Source organism: Ceratosolen solmsi, unplaced genomic scaffold (genome assembly GCF_000503995.2).
Source record: "Ceratosolen solmsi marchali unplaced genomic scaffold, CerSol_1.0 scaffold10, whole genome shotgun sequence".
NCBI lineage: Eukaryota > Metazoa > Arthropoda > Insecta > Hymenoptera > Agaonidae > Ceratosolen > Ceratosolen solmsi.
The window spans coordinates 14856852-14876922 of record NW_011948412.1 but is presented as its reverse complement, the minus strand read 5'-3'; the positions used below and the strand labels follow the sequence as shown (position 1 = coordinate 14876922).

General features: G+C 20.6%; 2 protein-coding genes across 2 annotated transcripts; one reads left to right on the top strand and one right to left on the bottom strand.

Annotated features, from left to right (window-relative positions):
- Nucleotides 1-547: 547 nt before the first annotated feature.
- Nucleotides 548-9742, top strand: LOC105360480 (serine/threonine-protein kinase GD17699). Its single transcript, XM_011497389.1, has 6 exons — nt 548-651; nt 729-1769; nt 3488-3665; nt 6756-7049; nt 8854-9096; nt 9569-9742. The coding sequence occupies exons 2-6, from the start codon at nt 745-747 to the stop codon at nt 9644-9646; spliced, it is 1818 nt and encodes a 605-aa protein (XP_011495691.1). The 5' UTR covers nt 548-651; nt 729-744; the 3' UTR covers nt 9647-9742.
- Nucleotides 9743-12386: 2644 nt separating this feature from the next.
- CSN8 (COP9 signalosome subunit 8) lies at nt 12387-19108 on the bottom strand. The gene is made up of 4 exons (XM_011497341.1): nt 19031-19108; nt 16424-16494; nt 15182-15360; nt 12387-12653 (listed from the first exon to the last, which is right to left on the bottom strand). Exons 1-4 carry the CDS (start codon nt 19082-19084, stop codon nt 12400-12402), a joined length of 558 nt encoding a protein of 185 aa, XP_011495643.1. The 5' UTR covers nt 19085-19108; the 3' UTR covers nt 12387-12399.
- Between the last annotated feature and the right edge of the window lie 963 nt (nt 19109-20071).

Sequence of the window (20071 nt, the reverse complement as noted above, 5' to 3'; positions counted from 1 at the left end):
TTTACACTAATAAGTTTTAATTAAGGAAATGAATATAATGCTTTACGGAATAATCTATAAAATAATCTTCCAAATACAATGACTTACATCTAGCATTAATACATTTTAAAAATGAAAAATTTCGAACGTATTGTTGACAGTATATAATTCGTTTTTAAGTATTTATTGTTGATAAGTACCACGCGTTTCTGTAGTCAAAGTTATTGGTTTGGTTTTGTTTGATAGAACGGAATGGCCCTGGCGTCATCATGTTTATGATATAGTCCAAGTGTCAGGTTTAGTTTTGCATTTTTTATATGATAATCATATAAAAATAAGAAAAAATCATAGGCTGTAGTTTTGAATGTCAATCGAGCAAATCTTTGTGATTCTTACCAAGTTTTGACATTTTTCATGTAAATATAAATATAAATATGTAAACATGCTATTAAATTATTAAAATTTTATTTGTTATATTCAGGTGTTAACATATGTTAGCCATTTATTACACCACATCAATAAAAAATTCAACGAATGATAAAAACAATATTGATAGAATTTAGTTTGAGTTTGAAAAACAAATATTAAAATGAACATATTACTCTATTTTATTACTGCAAAATAAAGTAATTGTGTTAAACTTCAATAAATGGAGCCTTACTCCTGGTATTGGTAAGTCTTATTTGTTATTTTTTGTTACTTTTCATTATTATTAGACGATTGTTTTAATAGACTATAATTGTTAATAGATACGTCTTTAGAAAGATGGAAGAAACAATGAATCAAATGTCAATGCTGTGTATTAAGTCAGATAATCATTCTGGTGACAAAGATTTAAATCATTCTAATATTGTAACATCTGTAAATAAAAATTTGTTGAATAACAGTAATCGACATTCCTTTAATTGTATAAAAATTTCAACAACGAAAAAAGCCAAAAGAATACGATTTTTTAGAAATGGTGATAAATTTTATAACGGAGTTGTTGTTGCAGTTACCCCTGAAAGATATAGGAGTTTTGATAGTCTTATTTCTGATTTGACAAGAGCATTAATTTCTAATGTTACTTTACCAAATGGTGTACGAATTATATATACTATGGATGGAAAAAAAGTTCAAGATATAAGTGATTTAGAAGACGGTAAAAGTTATGTTGTATCAGGTCAAGGTGAAGTTTTTAAGAAAGTAGATTATTCTTCTTCGACTGTAAAAAGAGGAAGCTCTATGTCTGGATTACCATCATCACCGGCAATTAATGTAAGACAAATTACTAGTAGTCCTTTATGTATTAAAGCAAAAATTATAACTTTAATACGAAATGGAATAAAACCAAGAAAGATTGTAAGGCTTTTATTAAATAAAAGAAACTCTCCAAGTATCGAGCATGTATTAGAAGCAATAACGGAAGTTATAAAATTAGATTCAGGTGCAGCTAGAAAAGTTTATGCGTTATCTGGTAATCAAATAACACTGTTAGAGCAATTTTTTGGCAATGAAGACATTTTTATAATTTACGGTCCTGAAAAACCAAATCATGAAGATTTTGAACTTGATCTTGAAGAATCAAAATGTGTTCAAGGGTTTCGTAGAGGTCAATGTATTAAAAAGCACAATGGACCAATGCCAAAAATGCCAGCTCGTAAGATAGATAAAAGATTATCATATACATTGCAAGTTAGAACACCAAGTCCATCAGCACTAAATTTTCCTAATTCCCTAAAGTTGCATTATAATATTGGACATGTTATTGGAGATGGAAACTTTGCTGTAGTTAGACAATGTACTCACAAGTTAGTATTTTTAACAATCAATTTTTTAACTTTTACTTCAAACGATATATTGAATTAAAGTTACTAGTATTATATTAAGAGAAAAATAAATTGAATTAAACCTTTAAATTCGTATAAATTTAATTTATGATTGCCATATAATTTTATTATTGGGTTTTGTAACATTAAAATAGAAATCCCTAAAATATTTGAAAATATAATGAAATTTTATTTCATATATGATAAATTTATTTTATTTTAGATACCGATAGTGATTATTACTAATAATTTTAATGATTTTTAAGCTTTATTTTTTATTTAAAATGATGTGCATATATAAATACTTTTATAATTTTAGTAAATATGTACATAATTTATATTAATATATAAAAGTTTGTATAATAATCTGTAATAATATAATACCTATAAAATTTATTTAAATAAATAAAATATTTTATAAGATTTATTAGTTAACAACCTACATTAAAGATATTAAGTATACAAAATCATACAATACAAGAAATTATATAAATATATATAACATTTTTATAAGTAATTTAATACACCAACATGTTTTCTAATGATTCAGTGTCAATTATTAGAATTAAATAAAAAAATTTACAGCAATCTTAAGAAATTCGTAATTAAAGTATTATTGGATCAAATTGAAAAATAGCATAAAAAATAATACTTTGAGTATTATGCAAATAATATTTGAGTAAATTTAATTAGTAAAACAAAGAATTAAGAATAACATAAAGTTATTTTGTGACAATACGTTACAAGGCGTAAGATTTTGCTACTACCACGACAATTAATTTATTATATTGTATGTTATAATTTACGCTTTGTACTGTATTTTTAATTTGCCAACTAAAACAGTTTACTATAAAACTTGTCTTCGTTACTATTACTGTAAATATTATGTCAGCCAATTCTGTAAATTTAACTTGAATTAATATAATTGTATATAATTGAAGTTGCTAGATGTATATATATATATATATATATTATAATTTTTCTATATTTGGTAATGACAGTTAAAATTAGTCATTTATAAACATTTAACAGAATAAAAAATTCTTGTGTTTGAATATCTACGCAAATGCTTTTTTATCATCTATTCATATACTAAGATAATTCATTATTTTAGAAAGTGTTATAAAACATTATTTTTTAATTTCAATTTAAAAATGAAAATTTAGGCACGTATTAATATTCTGATTATACAATAGATATAATGAGGATAATGTCAAACGTGTTATGAACAAGATCTGTTAGGTACATCGATAAAGATGCTATAAACTAATGTCAAAAATACATTTTTATTAAATATTATTTTGGACCAGATTAATAAATTCTATAATTTATTGATTTATGATTTTTAAAATTTTGTATAATAACTTTATTTAATATGTAAAATAGAAAGCTTATTTATTTTGATATTTTTTATACTTTATTAAAAAATTCTAGAAAACAAATATGAACATATACAAATGTATTGTTTTTGGTATAAGCTTTTAATATATAAAGTTTAACATCTTTTTAATAGGGATTTAAAATACACCCCTTAATACATTGATGGTAAATTTACCTACAACTAAATGTAATAAAAAAATTACATTTTATAGTTATATTAGCTTGAATTTGAAATATGTAAAAATTAACTTGTTTTAAATGGATTTTTTTTAATATAATTCGTTGCTTGTCAAATAATAAGAGTTTATTTCATATTTAAGAGTTACTGGAATTTGCTATGCTTTAAAAATTATTGATAAATATAAATGCCAAGGAAAAGAGGCTATGCTGGCACGAGAAGTAGCAATTTTACGTCAAGTTTGTCATCCAAATATAATTAGTTTAATAGAAGAGCAAGAAACTAATGATCATCTATTTCTAATAATGGAACTAATGAAGGTATACAATATTTCTATATATATTTATGATTTCAATATTTTTAATGTTTTATAAATTATCTAAATTAAATACTACAATTTTCTGTATAATGTGTTTGTAATAAGTTGTTACAGTTGAAATTCATTATATGTACAAGAATGATTATGTAACTTTGGACATTTTTCTAGGTAGCCCCCAAATTGAGATTAAGTATTTATGTTAAAATAGATTTTATCTATATATGCGATTTTAGTCGAATTTATTAAGTTATTAATTTGGCACTGATTGTTTCAAAAATTAAAGAATTAAAAAATTTATGATTGTAGATTTTTTTTCATATCGTGTAAGATATGTTTCATTATATTTTGCAAGTCTAATTTATTTAGGAGTTTTTTTATATAAATTGTATTACTTTATGTTTAAGATTAGTAAATATTATAATAGTTCAAATTCAATTCCAATAAATTCCGAAGATATTGACTTTTAATTTTATTTGAAATTTCATAAAAAGTTTAAAACTGTTAAAGAACAGAATATTTATTTGTGTGAATTATACATTAAAATTTTTTAAATATTGATTTTATTATTTTATATACCTACATTTATTGTACGATTGGGTATTTTTTTATACCTTGTAAGAAATATAAAATATCATTATAAATTCTTTATCTTTTATCTAGCTTATTGTAAGAAACTTCAGGTTTTCCTTGGCTTTGCGCAAGAATATCAAAAACAATTTTATAATATGTACGTAGTCATGGAAGTATTAAATCCTCTAAATAAATTTAGAAGAACGCTATAATTTGTTTTATTATTGTACTATAATATTAATTTAATATCATATTTTTAATTGTAATTTTCAACCAAATATTCAGTGGAATAGAAATTATTATGTGTAATATATAAATTAATTGAATTTACATAAAACGAAATAAATTTTTACTATATTATACTAATACTATATCAAACATTTGTATATTTCATTAATAATATAATAATATAATTAATAATAAAATTAAAAATAATAATATAATATACATTCAAAATTTAAATAAATTGAAATTTTTTTCATAATTTTACATTTATTTATTAATATAAACTGACTATATTTCCAAATCAATTCTATTCTATTTACTATAATAAAATCATTAATTGAAAATTAATGATTTTGGTATTCCTACAATAACAATTTTGGTCAATTATCTAATTAATTAATTTTTATATTTATTCATAATAATTTAATCTATAATCTTTCTGGAAACTTAAAATTATAGATATTTGTTTTAGTAGGAATATTATATGGTCTTGAAACTAGTAAATTTTATCAATTACGTTTAGTTCCTTCGAGGTTAATTATAGATTTTTATATAATAATATACAAATATAAATGTATATTAATAATATTATCAATATTTCATAGCAAATAATCCTGAATAGTGGTAATATTAATATTAATAGTAAATTAATATTAATATTAATTATTTATTTTACTTACTATTAATATTAATAGTAACATTCCTATTTTAGTATAGAAATAATGTTTGAGTTGTTTTTTTACTACATGTATAAGTATATCTATCTTTAAAGATTTACATGTTTTATAAGTTGTTATGAATAAATGTTCCTTCAAAAGTTAGTTAAATCAGAAATTTAAATGGATGTAATAAACTTATGAGTATGCATGAGTTAGAGTTTAAGCTGAATAACAATATAAAGGACCTAGGAACTATTTAAGCATTTCTGATTTACATATTGATGATATTAATATTTATTTATTAAATTAATAAAACTTTTAGACAACATTTAATATTTCTATTAAGAAAAAAGAATTATTAAATGATATAAGATAAAAATCAGCTAAAGCATATGTAGGAACTTTTATATATTATCACTATGAAATCGTCTTACAAAGCAAGCAAATTAAAGGAGTGGACTTTTGTTTATGAATGAATAAATATGAGAAAGTTTTTAAACCATCGCATTAAGTCTAAATTATTCTTTTAAAAAATATTTATAACATTATTTTCAAGTATGTTTACATGTCTAATAAATAAAGCTGAATATATGAAAATATTTGAAACTAGTTTGTCAAATTTTAAATACAATATATTTTGCTAATGCTAATTTTTACACAGAAAATTAAAAATTTATATTTATAATTATAGAGGATTAGAAAAGACGATTGTCAAAAAACTTCAATAGTTTTACTGTATAGGTTAGCCTACAAAATAAAAGCTATTTTCAATTCATCTTAATAAATAACATCGTTAGTAATAGAATTTATTAATTCTATGGTAAGAGACATTACAGAATTTTGCAGAAACTTTGTAAATATATAGATATAATTAAACGAAATTAAATTAAATATATATATATATATATATATATATATATTAAATGTATATTAAGAATAATTATTATATATAATGTATATATCATACAATTTCCAGTTGATTGAATTAAAGAAAAAATTAAATGATGTGTTGAATATATTTTTTTTTATAGACATTTGTAAAGATATTTATTTATTTTCGATTTTATGATAAATAATTTTTTTAATTATTCAAATGGTTATATTTTTCTATTAATAAAGAGATATTTAAGTTTGTTTAATCAAGAACAATTGTATTTCAGCGATTATTGAGATTAATTTGACTAAAATAATCAATCGCTTATAAATCGGATCGAAAACTTAAATGTCCGTTTTCATTTTTAGAATTTTCTTCTGGCCCCGTTTGATTTTTAGAAAATCTTTAATATAGTCATATCCAGTTATAAATATATAACTTAGGAAGGTGTTTACATTTTATAAGAATATGTTAATTAAATTTTTTATACCATTATTGAAAATAACTTTATTGAAAACTTATGAATTTTATTAAATTGGAAGAAATTAAAGTTTTTCGAAGTGAACATTATAAAAATGGAAGTATTTAAGTTCGAATATAAAGATTTTCATTTTCATTTACAATCTATGACAACTATTTTCTGTAGTTTAATCATGTTTAATTGATATTGTATGTATTGTAATCAAAATATTTAAAAGATTTTATATAATTAGTACATCATATGGTTTATGAATTATTTTATAATTTCCATATTTTAATACAGGGTGGAGATTTGTTCGATGCAATAGCTACAGCAACAAAATTTTCGGAAGCTGATGCAAGTACAATGATAAGTCATTTGTGTTATGCTCTTGCATATTTGCATTCTCATCAAATAGTTCATAGAGATGTTAAGCCTGAAAATTTATTAGTTCAAATTAATGGTCATCGAATACATTGTCTTAAACTTGCTGATTTTGGACTTGCTCAATTTGTACAAGAACCATTGTATACTATTTGCGGCACTCCCACTTACGTGGCTCCAGAAATACTTGCTGGAGTAGGATATGGGTTAAAGGTATTGCATAATACATTGGTACATTTAATTAATATCTGTATGAAATTTATTAATATTAAAGGTGTTGTACATGTTTTTTATTTTTCCAAATGAATAACGATATGAATTTATTAAAATATTAATTTTTTATACAGTTTAGTATATTATTACTGGTGAGCAATACTAATATATTGTTCCAATATAAAGGTACAAATTTTGTAAATTCCTTATAATCCGAATGTAAATATAAATTCAGAAAAAATTCCCATTTTCCTTGAAATTCGACGATTATTAATACCTGCTAGTTTTTTATATTTAATCATAAATCAAGTTCTAAACAATTTTTGAGGGTTTTAAATCAAGTATCAAAAATTTTAATAAAAATATATTGAAATAGATACTTTTATCGACTATATCCACGTCGACATTCATCAGATTGAATATAAGAAAAACTAAAACCATGAAGTATCAAGAATAAAATATTTAAAAATATAGAAAATAAAATATTTATAAAGATCGTTGAATTAAAAGGATTATCTATAATAGTCATGACAGTTTGGAATATATATTATCCACAATTTTTCTATAAAATCATTTAAATTCATAATACATTATTATTCTGAAAAACACAATCAGTCTAATATAAATATATATTTAAATAATTAGTAGGTGCTAACATACTGATAAATTCAAAAAACTCAAAAAAATAAAGTTGGTGAATGTGTTAAAAACGATAATTTATATTACTCTAAAAAAAGAGTAATAATATTCTTCTAAATAGGTAGAAGGAAGAATTCAAAACTAAGTAACATAAATTTAGTACTAATCGAATGATATTAATAACAATTTGAAGTTTAGAATGTGGTAATATTTGTAGAAAAGATAAGTAAAACAGCAGAAGAGAAAAAATTATATAAACTCAAATATGGAATTATATGCTAGAATTTAGTAATCCGTAGTGATAACAGATTAATTATAAGTTAAATCATAACAGTTTGAGAGTTACGTTATTGCGAGTATCTAATTAAATAGGTAAAAGGATACAAGTAAACAAATCTAATAATAAAATGTAAAATTAGTGAGTTTTTATATACTGAATATCAAATTATGAAAATATTGCAAATAATTAATGTAATTCTAAAATAAAAGCTAAATATGTTGAAACATTGAAAAAACAAATCTTTACATTTAATAATTAATTTGAGTCAGTCAATAGTCAATTAATAACATATCAGAAATTATGAATTTAATGAAAAATATACACTGGCATGTGCCTCTAAACATATTAATACGTATATGAAATTTATACTTGTGAACAAAACTATGATATGTCAAAATATATTCAATAGGCAATGTACTATTTTTAGCCTTTAATGATTATGTTGATAATAAATCTGGAACTTTGGTATAATTGTATCTATCTATTGAATGAACAAAGCACATAATGTTGTCAAAAGATTGTAAAATAGTGGTTCATATCACGGATTCAAGAAAATTACGAAAGAATCGAGTATAAAATCATAAATAAGTAACATAAATGAAAGAATAAAATAATAAAAATAGCAATAAAGAGAATGTAAAGGTCAATATACATATATATTTGAATACATAAAACCGCATTGGGAAATGTGCATAACTTTTTTTTATTAATCAATAGCCTAATTATGTACGTATGGCAAATTAATTTTTATTATACAAAAACCGATATTTGTATAATATGTTTAATATTTAAGTATCCATTCCAATAAATTTTTATTTGAAGTTAAGAAGAATAATAATATTCATTCAAGTATAAATTATTTTTTAAATATATTTTTTTTTTCAGATTGATGTTTGGGCCGCTGGAGTTATTTTATATATTCTTTTGTGTGGTTTTCCACCTTTTATATCTACCGAAAATTTACAAGAAAAATTATTTGAACGAATTCTTACTGGGCAATACGAATTTACTTCTCCATATTGGAATAATATTTCACATTCAGCCAAAGAACTTATTTCAAACATGCTACAAGCGCAACCGGAATTACGTTTTAGTGCAGAGGATGTTTTAGATCATCCTTGGATATTGGTAAAATAAATTTTTAATAACATAAGTTCTAATTCTCTAACTTGTATATACATATTTAACTAAAAAATCAGTTAATTATATCGTTGATTTTTAAATAATTATGTATTGAAAAAGTATCAACAATATCAGTTATTTATAATCAGGGAATGTTTATATTTATATGTACAATTTTATTTAGAATTTTTTTTAATAAATATTAATGGTATATAAGATCTTATATATAAGGTTATAAAGATACGAGCACTGAGTATAATCATATATTATCATCATATAATCATAAAATAATATTCCTGTATGTAAAAAGTTTATAAATAACCCCTTCTCTTTTCCTAATATTATTTTTAATGTATAGAATTCATTTTAATCATTTAAACACGAAAGATCAATAAATGACATGTCACTAATTTGCGTTATTTTTCTTTTAGTTGTGTAATTATAAAATAAGTGTACTTTATCATTTATATATTTTCAGGAAGCAAATCAACAGTTAGAATATGAAAATTCATTGAATCATCAAATTAACATTGGAATAAGCAGTATAAGTCGTTAACACAGTGCAATAGCTTTCTTTGAAAGCTTCAAACTAAATAAATTGTACAAAATCTGTAATTTTAATCTAAATAATTTTGAATTTATTTAAAAGACTGGGAGAGTTTTAATTATTTTTAAAATGTTTTAAAAATCTTATTTTAATGACCAAATATTCTTTGTAAATAGGCCAAAATTATAACATTGTGCAATGTATGTAAAATAAATATTCTAAAAGACAGAAAAATTTTTCGTGATATTTATTTGTATAAAATTATCATTTAATACATTGTTTATAATATTACACATATTATATATACAATTTAATATTTATATTTAAAAATAAATGTGTTATTAATTTGATTCTTAAAATTCTGATTATATATTTTATTTATTTTTAGAAAATTGTAATTTTTGTCAGGTACATTGTTATCTGCCTTTTAATAATAATATAATTTATATTCAACGATAACATAAATTATACAACTATTAAAAAATAAAGAAATTTTACTTTATTAAATTTGTCTACGTTCGTTTTATTTGGTCTAAGTTTAATAATCAATTAAATAAATGAAAATGTTATATCGTATGTAGTCATGATATAATAAATACCTAGATCTTATCTTAAGACGATTTATTTTAATCGCATTTTTTTAAACATTATTATACTTATATAGACGATATCTTATGGAAATACAAACTATTATTTTATAGTAATTCTTAACTAATTTCTTTAAATAAATTATTATCGTATATAAAATAAATAGAACTATAATCAATATAACAAAAATAACATAATCCAAGAAATTAATACATATTTCAAATATTGTTTTAGCTAGGGATAAGTTTGATAAAATGTTAGCTAATAAAAAAAATAATTTCAGTTTTTTTCATGAAATTTTCATTTTGTGTAAAATATATTCTGTTACAATACGATGATTTTTTGACATATAAAACTAAAATGTTTAAATAATTATATTGACTTCAAATAAAATTCAATTAAAAATAACAAAAATTGAATATATATTGAAATGAATTACACAAATTATACATATAAAAAAGTTTACAAGAACTGTAATGTAAAATCAATCACTTGTAGAAATAAATCACAGCCACATTTACAATATGCTATCGTTTCCTGATTCTATTTTTGCAATATTACTAAATATAAAGAAAAATACTATTCGATATATATTTGTCTAAATAAAGCAAAAAATACTATAACGTTAATATTGAAAATATATATTTGGTGCCTACTTAGTATAGAGTAAAACTTGATATTTATCAACAATAATTTACTACCGAATTATAAAAATATAAAATAAGTGTACTTATAGGTAAGGAATTTTTGCATTTACTTTTATTATGTAAAGTTAATGTGCAATTCATTTTTAATTTGTTTTTTTTTCATTCCACTGTAATAAATAAATTATTAATGATCTAAAAGGTAAGTGCTAAGAATAATATATCAACTAAACTTTTTTAATTTAACTAGTTAATCTAAGCCTTTCTTTATAAAAGTGAAAAATAGTTTCCTGTTATATCGATTAATTTAAAAAAAATTAAAATATACAAAATACTAACCAACGTAAGTTAATATTATTTTGCTTTATGTAGTATAGGTTGAAGTGTGCTCACTATTAAACTAGTTATAAAAATATGGAAATTAAGACATTTATTAAAAAAAAATCTAAAAAGAATAAAAATTTAGCAATGTTAATCTAAATATTTGGGTATCAATTTGACCCATTTCACTTTTCTCATTACCATACAAAAAGAAGCCATTTCGCTATTGTTGAAGCAACATTGTTTCGTAATTCAGGCAATACATCATACTTATTTTTTTTTATTATTCGTGATAAGTACTGTTTCAACATAATTAAAACATCAGAGGTTAAAACACAAGTTAATACTTTTATTCAAAAAGAAAGTTCAGAAATTTAAATTTGATATCCTTCACCAAAATCGCAATGATTTTTTATTTACGGTTGAAACCATTAACTTTTTCTCAGAATTAAAATTTTGTCTTATATTGTCATTGATTGATGGCTTCAATAATCGCTATTTGGTAAATTTGTAATACATCTAAACCATAAAGTGAATATCATTATTTGTGTAAGTTAAATGTTCTGTAGCTATGCAAGAAAGTCAGTGATATTGTTTTACATTATATTAAAAAAAAGTATCTTAACAATAAATATTTTTATATCATAAGGTCTAATTATTTTATATAACTTGACAATGAAATTTAATGACTTTTTTATTAATATATATAAATTAATATTAAATACTATTCAGTTTTATTCATTTGATTAAATTTACACAATTATTAAAATAAAAATATTTCTTCTATGAAGTATCATTCAAATTTTATTTCATTCATTAATATACTTAGTAATTTATTTTAAATTTAAAATTTTTAATGATACAGATGTCTATTATTCCAAATAATAACGAGCAGTATTTTGAGAAGTAATAATCTTTATCGAAATTAAAAATTTTTAATGATTCTAAAATATTTCATTAATGCATTTTATATATTTTAAAAATACTTTAAATAAATATAAAATATTTGTTTAAACCTAAAATAAGTATTTATTTTCTAAAGAATAAGAACATTATTTTATTAATCATATAATTATTAAAACCAACAAAGTATACAAACATTTTTTATTTCAAAACAAAAGGACGAAATTATGAAATATAACAATTATTTTTATTTACATAAATTAATGATATGTCATAAAGAAAGATTTTTAGGCCTTAATTTTGAATTTAATTTTCTAAAAAAGATACAAACTGTGTTAATTTATATAATTGTTCTTCAGTTATTGCTTCTACAGTAGACGACGTCTGTTGTTTATAAATTTTATGTGGCTTTATTATTGTTCCAACAACATGCCAACCTTTTTCTATGGCTATTTTTCGAGATTCTTCTGGCGATAGTCCAATCATTTTTGCAAGTGTAGTAATATCAAGGGATGAATAAGCTTCACTAATAAGAATAATAGCACGTTCTCGAATTCGCTCTGAAAGCATATACACTTTTTATTACAGCAATATTGATAAATACATTAAGGAAATAAACTTTTTACAGATCGAGTAAAATTTTCATCGTTTAATTGAAGCATTTTATTGATTAAAAATATAGAATTTATTATTTACCTCTTAAAACTGAATCATTAATGAGAAAATAAATATAAAAATAATTTCATGTATTTTTTTAGCTTTCAATTCGTAATTTGGTAAAAAAATAAATATTAAAATTATTTTACTCGTTTCATATATTATACATTTACCGGTTATCCCATGAACGATGCTTAGTTATTTGTTAATACATCATTTAATATTATTGCTCATAATTATGCATATTATTAATCTTCCTTATGTGAACTGTTATTTTTGCAGAATTATCTTAGATGCATTTGACATTATTCAAATTTATTTAAATTGCATAATTGTGTGAAAATCTTTTTAATTTATTTCAAAATTTACTTTCATTAATTATTTATCCGTTTTCATCGATTGAATTACATCGTAGCTTGATTTTTATAAATTCCTATTCTTTTTTCGGATTTTAGGATAACATTAAAATTATAGATCGCATAATAGTTTTTATTGTAACAGGATAAATTTGTTTGGTCATAAGAATCTGTTTATTTGTTAACTGTATAATTACTGTTGCAATTCTCAAATTCATCTTCGAATTTATAGAACTGAATTAATAGATTACAAGTATAAAAGAATTAATTTTCATATGCATGTAGTAGTTTCAGTTCTTAATTATTAGCTTTTTTGTTACATTTATATTCTTATTAGAATATATAGATTCATCGTTTTTGCTAAGAATTTATTCTTGTGTTAACGATTTAAGATATTGTAGATGGCCTTTTTAACCCTGATAAGAATTATTTGTTTTTATATAAGCGGTCATAGCATTTTGTCTTATTTAGAGTATACAAGTTTTTAAATTATCACATTCTTCATATTTTTCAATGTAATAATTAAAATTTTCTTTAGAATTTTCTCCTTTTCAATTATGGCACATTTCGATGTTATGGTTATCTTTTACAAATTGTTTACTTATATATATTACAAAAAAGTCAGTCTCGTTACATAAAATATGGCGATATAAAATAGTTTAAAATAATAACATAAATATCTTTTTAATATACAAATTTATCTTTGTTTCAGTTTATCTCAGATTTTTTATTTAATTTGTAAATTAATCTATTTCTGAATTCTTTAATTCAAATAATTTGTAATATGATAGTACTTAAAATATTTTGAATATTAGTTTTGCATAAATTACTATAGAACAATTTATGATATAACTTCAAGCTCTGATATTATTTTGCTATTTTTAAAATAAATTCATACCTCTAGTTTCTTAATCAATTTTTCTCATTCTCTGCTTTAGACAAATGTTTTGATACATTAAGTCAGCACTTCAGTACTCAATAATTTAAGCCACAATACATGTACTAGTTCATAAACTTAAATATTTATATTTGGTATGTATGTACAACAATTATCATCCTGAAGAAAATGAAGTATTAAATCATAATTTTATATAAATTTATATAAGTTTATATTTCCAGCATTCATCAATGTACTAGAATATTAGAGATAAAACATAATTATATTAAGTTTGTTAATATGAAGATATATTTAAATAATAATGATCACCCTTATGGTGATAATGTGGTGGAATAAATAAGGTGGAAAATAATACTGTTTTTATCACGAAAATCATAATCTGGTTTTCGTTCTAATAACGAATAATCTGAACGGCATATACCAATCATGATGACTGTCATTGGTTCTTCTTTTTTTAAAACAGAGTTAACAGGTTCATTCAAATTAATTAAAAAAAATCAATTTTAAAGTATATTAATTCATAAAGTTATAACCACAAAAATCCCGTACGTAATTTAAGTACCATAGAAGAAAAAATACACTAAAACAAGATTGTTATACCAAATTAATATATTTGGTATTTATTTTTTATACTAAACTAAATAATGAAATTGAATAATATTGAAGAATTGAAATAATAAATTTGGAGTTCTCCATTGCATGGCAGAGCTTTTCTCTAAAATTTAGTAGAAGCTTCTACATTTAAAACATAATATATTTTAATATAAGATTTAAATTTTTGTAATTGTAAATGATTATATCGTTATTGTTTTCAATTTATCAATTGAAAATGATGCCAGATAAACAAGATTTTATTCTATTATTTGGCAGCGCAATGTTTTTTTCGTGTTAATTTTTTTATTACAAAATGAATAGCGTGCACTATTAAATGGAATGCACTAACATTCATTTAGGAATGTTAATACAATTAATATAATATATCTCATCAAAAATACTAATAAATTTATCTTTTATTTATGAAAAAATTAGAATAAAATAATTAAAATGATTTAAGTTATCCCCTTAAATATAAAATAATTTATACATCTATAAGTATAATTAATGCATCTTATTTTTTTACTAATATTTATATTATTCCATATATCTAGTATCATTGTTCAGGGGAAAAAAAATTTACCTTTTAATGCATTCATTATGTCTGCTACATTCTTATTCCATTCAACATTTAAAGCAATATGAACTGCAGGCCAATCACGTTGCCACATTTTTTGTGCTACAGTCCAAATACTTCTTACATCAGAACAACTATTTTTTATATTTATTGGAATTCTTTTCCATAAATATTTAGCGTAACATCTACAATCATTAAAAACTGTTTAAATTCAATTTTAGTTCCACTTGCGCAATGAATATATTTTTCACAATGTCGGTTTAATTACTTTTTTAATATAAAAGTAACTTAAAAAATTACATCTTTTACATATTCAAAAATGACACAAATTTAAAAAATTTGTTTAAGTATATAAATTTCAAATCGAAATATAACATGAGATTTATATTCTTTTCAGTAAAACTTTTATTTTTAATTTTGAAATGATCTATTGACTATTGTTTTAGCAATGTTTTTAAAATATAGTGAAACATGAATAAATTTGATTAATTATTCACAAATTTATAAGTAGTTTTATAAAAATTTTAATAAAAATATTACTTTATACATTACATTTTAATTTAAAATTTTTTAGTTAAAGCAGATAATTCAATATAGATCTTATTTTTTAAAGAATGTTCAGAAGTAAATATGTGAGTTTATTAGCACTTACATTATTGTTATTAAAATCATAAATTAAATATAAAGATAAATGGGCTAATTAATAATAAAAAATGCTATTTTAATTTTGGTTAAATTTGCATGTTATATTGCATTAATAACTCTGCTTTTTAATAGTCTTTTAAATGAGTTGAATTTTTTAATTTTTAAACCATTTAATATATTATTTTTCTTCGACAATATAATTTATATTTTTTAATTAAAAAATTAATTAACAGATTGATATTTAAAATTAATAAAATAAAAATTTAAAATTAATATAATTAAAATAAATGTATTGTACATAGATTTGGCTTATTAAATTTTTGTTTAATTCTCAAAATACCTTAAATAACTCTCAAAATTACAGCAATAATTAGATAAAAAAATATTGAAAAAAGAAATATGATTTTTATAATATACATATTATACTGTACATTCAAATACATATTTATTTCGTATCATATTTATAAAAACTTATTAATTATTATTCCTCCAATTTCTTTATTTATATAATTTTCTTTGTGCAAAACTTTATTTTGAAGGAGTAATTTAAGATCTTTCTTTTTAAATTGACACTTTTATTAATAGAAATTTGGATACACTTACAATTCATTTTGAAATAGATATATAGCAAGTAATTGGGAGTACATCTGAGAATGGGGCAGTCCATCTGCAGTCTGTGAAAAAAGTATAATTTTAGACACTTTGTTAATCATTGTTTGAAGATACATATGATATTTATTTTAATACTGTTATTTATTTATTTAAAATGTATTTTAATGTAATATAATGTAAATTATAATGTACAACAATGAAGATTATAAAACAAAACATCATTAAATAAACATATTTGTAATAACTGAAGTTTTTTTTATAAATATGCTAAATCATACATCTTGTTAGAAATATTTTGTATTAAATAAAATATTGAATATTTATATTAGTAATTTTCATAACTAAAGAATATTTAAACATTTAAACTATAATTTAATTCTCATACAACTATAATAAACTAACATAGTTGATAAAGTAATTATGAGTTGCTACTTTTCAGCAGTTTAGATAATTTAGGAAATAGCTATCTAAATCATATATTCTCAAGAAATGTGTATGATCATAAGTATTTTAAACCATCTTAATAGTCTTCAATTTATTAGTGAATTAAGTAATTTAAGGTGCTAAATCAAAACATGTTTCAAATTTAAATTTTATGTACAAAGCCTTTCTAATATTTTAATTATTTTTAGTCAAGTCAGTTACATAATTTTGATCAGTTTTCATCTATTTGCAATATCCACTTCAGTTACAATATTATAATATACTTTCAATATATTTTTTATTTTTAATAAGTTTATCTATATAGGAACATTATATTAATAAATTCTTACACAGAAATTTGTAATAACTTTTAAACGATAAAAACATAATATAAAAAGAGGTTTCAATATATAATTTTAATATAAAACAAATTAATTGAAGCAAGTCATTACTTTGATGGTGAGTCAAGACAGATTAATTTTTATGATCATAAAGTTTGTAGATTTTCACATAAAACTGAATTTATATTAGTCAATAGAAAATAAGCAAGTTTAAGAAAAATTGTATTATTCTTCAGAGAATAAGGTTTTCTACATGACTTAATAAAAGCAAATTATATTTTAAAGTAATATCTAAAATAATTATTGTACTATTCAATTACAAAATGATTACAACACTCTAATTTATAAATAATTAAGTTTTAAATATATATGGCATTTATATAAAATAATAATAAAGCATAAAATGATAAGAATGAATCTTTTAATATCTGGTGGTGTAAGATAGTAACAGATGTCATAAAAGAAATAAAAGACAACACTATCAGATTGAAATTCACACTGTAAATATTTTTAATTATATAAACATTGTATACACATATTTTTAATCTAAATGATTATATCGTAGTATGATATAATTATATTTAATTAACAGGAACATATACTGAGTTAATTTTTTCTATTAATAATTTACTTTGTTTTGAAAAGAAAATTTATTACACGAAGAGCACTTTGAATACTTCAGCTTTAAATGATAAACATAAATCTTACGTCATAACAAATAATAATGCAAATAAGAGTTATGTAATATATATTTAATATATAGTAGTTCAATAGCATTTAATTTAGATTTTTAATAAAACATTTCTTTTTTGTACAATTATATTTTTCATAAGTTTTATATAATATTTTTAGTACAAATATTTCAACAGTGTCGTAAGTATTAAGATTATTAGGAATTGCTTTAATATACATAAGTTATAATACAAATCATTACATGTTGATATATTAAATAATTTTGAATCATGTATGATAAATAATGAATTTTTATAAATCCATAATTATAAGTATATTTATATTAAAATAATACATTTAAATTTATTTATTGAGAATTATAATTATAACTTTTAAAAGTATTTGTTAATAATGGAACATTAGGTTTTTATATTACAATCTTTTACAATCTATATTATATTATATTATTACCTAAATAATATCTATCTATATTGTTATATTTACAATTTAATTATATAATTATTAAAATAATTTTTTAAATATAAAATTTTTATTGCTATAACAGATTTTATTTATAAATACATATTTAATTCTAAAATAAAAATTCAAACTGCATAATCTCAATACATGACATAAACAGGGACTATATCAAAATATATTATTCAATAAAAAATCATGATTTGAACAATAATCGAATAAAATTTATGAAAAAGTTAACACCATGAATTTCTAAAATTTTAATATTCTTTACATATGTTAATATAATATAAAATTTCAATATATTTTTAATTATAGGAAAATTGATAAACACAAAGATTATAAATTTGATTTTATTTTTAAATACTTTTTATACGATTTCTTAACTAAAAATGTTTTGTTTTTTTTTTTTTTTTTTTTTTTTAAACAGTAACAATGAAATATACATATATTATTAATACAGTTCAAATATAAATATTATAATTCTGCTTTATTATTAAAAATATAAAGTTATATTCTAAATGAAATTTTATTTTCAAAACATATCGTCCTAATGCTAAGTGACGTTAAAAGAAAACCTAACCAAAATAGTATTATTTTCATATCCAGCATATTATTTATAGGGTATATAGAATAAAAATTATAAATATATAAAATCCAATTAAATTAAAAACTCCAAACTTACTTCTAATTCTCCTTTTTCTAAATCACTTAAAAATTTGTCGATATCTTTTATCATATTAATACAAATTTAAATATATATCTAAATTGAAAAAGAATCTAATTGCAATATTTTTCTATTTATACATTAAAATATCTAATTAATAAATAAATTGAAAGTTGACATCTATTTTGATTAAATGTAAACATTTATTGAAAGAAAACGAAAAAGTAATCGGCGATATGTTTAGTAAAGAAAAACCAATCAGAAGTGTCACTATAGATATACGGTGATTAATTTGGCTCATGCGTGTTGAAATTAAAATCCAGCTGGATCTATGGCTACGAAATATTAGGCAATCATTGAAAATATACGATTAGAAAAAAAGCTCTCTTAACTTCAAATTACTTTTCTAGATTTTATGATTAATTTTAATGTTTACTTTAAATAAATGTAATAAATAATATAATTTTGTTAATTTTATATCATTTAAAAAATGATTTATAAGATAGAAAAATTAAGTTTTTTTAGTAATTTATATATATATATATATATATATGACATTGTATAAAAGTAAAATAAGTTAGTATTTTTTATACAAAATTCGGTAAATCTATCCATCTGTTTTAAAATTTTAGATTAAAATATTTGAATAAGTCTTCATGTTAGATGATTTATTAGGTATAATTATTTGTAAGATAACTATATTGAAATCCATTTGCATAAGTTTGTCTCTAATCAATGTTTCTATTCTATTTATTTACTTGAAAAAATGCTTGGTTTTTAATAAAAATGGAGTTTTTAAAATATATTTTCGTAGAGTATATTAATTAAGTATTTTATCGATCTATCATAAGAAATCTTTAATAAGAAATATTTTTACCAAAAATATATCATAGTATAACGTTTAAATTAAAAAGAGTTGTGTTTTTATAAAGTAGTAAGTAAAATTAATTATATTACTGAGTTTTGAAAAATGATTAAAATATTTATATATTTTGATAGATTAAATTTATTTTCAAAATTTATGCTAAAATTTTATAAATGAACTAATAACAATTTGAA

Coding starts and splice junctions, on each gene's coding strand:
- LOC105360480 (XM_011497389.1), top strand. CDS start 745: ATGGAAGAAACAATGAATCAAATGTCAATGCTGTGTATTAAGTCAGAT. Junction 3,666..6,755: donor TAATAATGGAACTAATGAAG/GTATACAATATT, acceptor ATTTTAATACAG/GGTGGAGATTTGTTCGATGC. Junction 9,097..9,568: donor TAGATCATCCTTGGATATTG/GTAAAATAAATT, acceptor ATATATTTTCAG/GAAGCAAATCAACAGTTAGA.
- CSN8 (XM_011497341.1), bottom strand. CDS start 19,084: ATGATAAAAGATATCGACAAATTTTTAAGTGATTTAGAAAAAGGAGAA. Junction 16,495..19,030: donor TAGAAAAAGGAGAATTAGAA/GTAAGTTTGGAG, acceptor CTTTTTTCACAG/ACTGCAGATGGACTGCCCCA. Junction 15,361..16,423: donor TATCTATTTCAAAATGAATT/GTAAGTGTATCC, acceptor TAATGATTGTAG/ATGTTACGCTAAATATTTAT.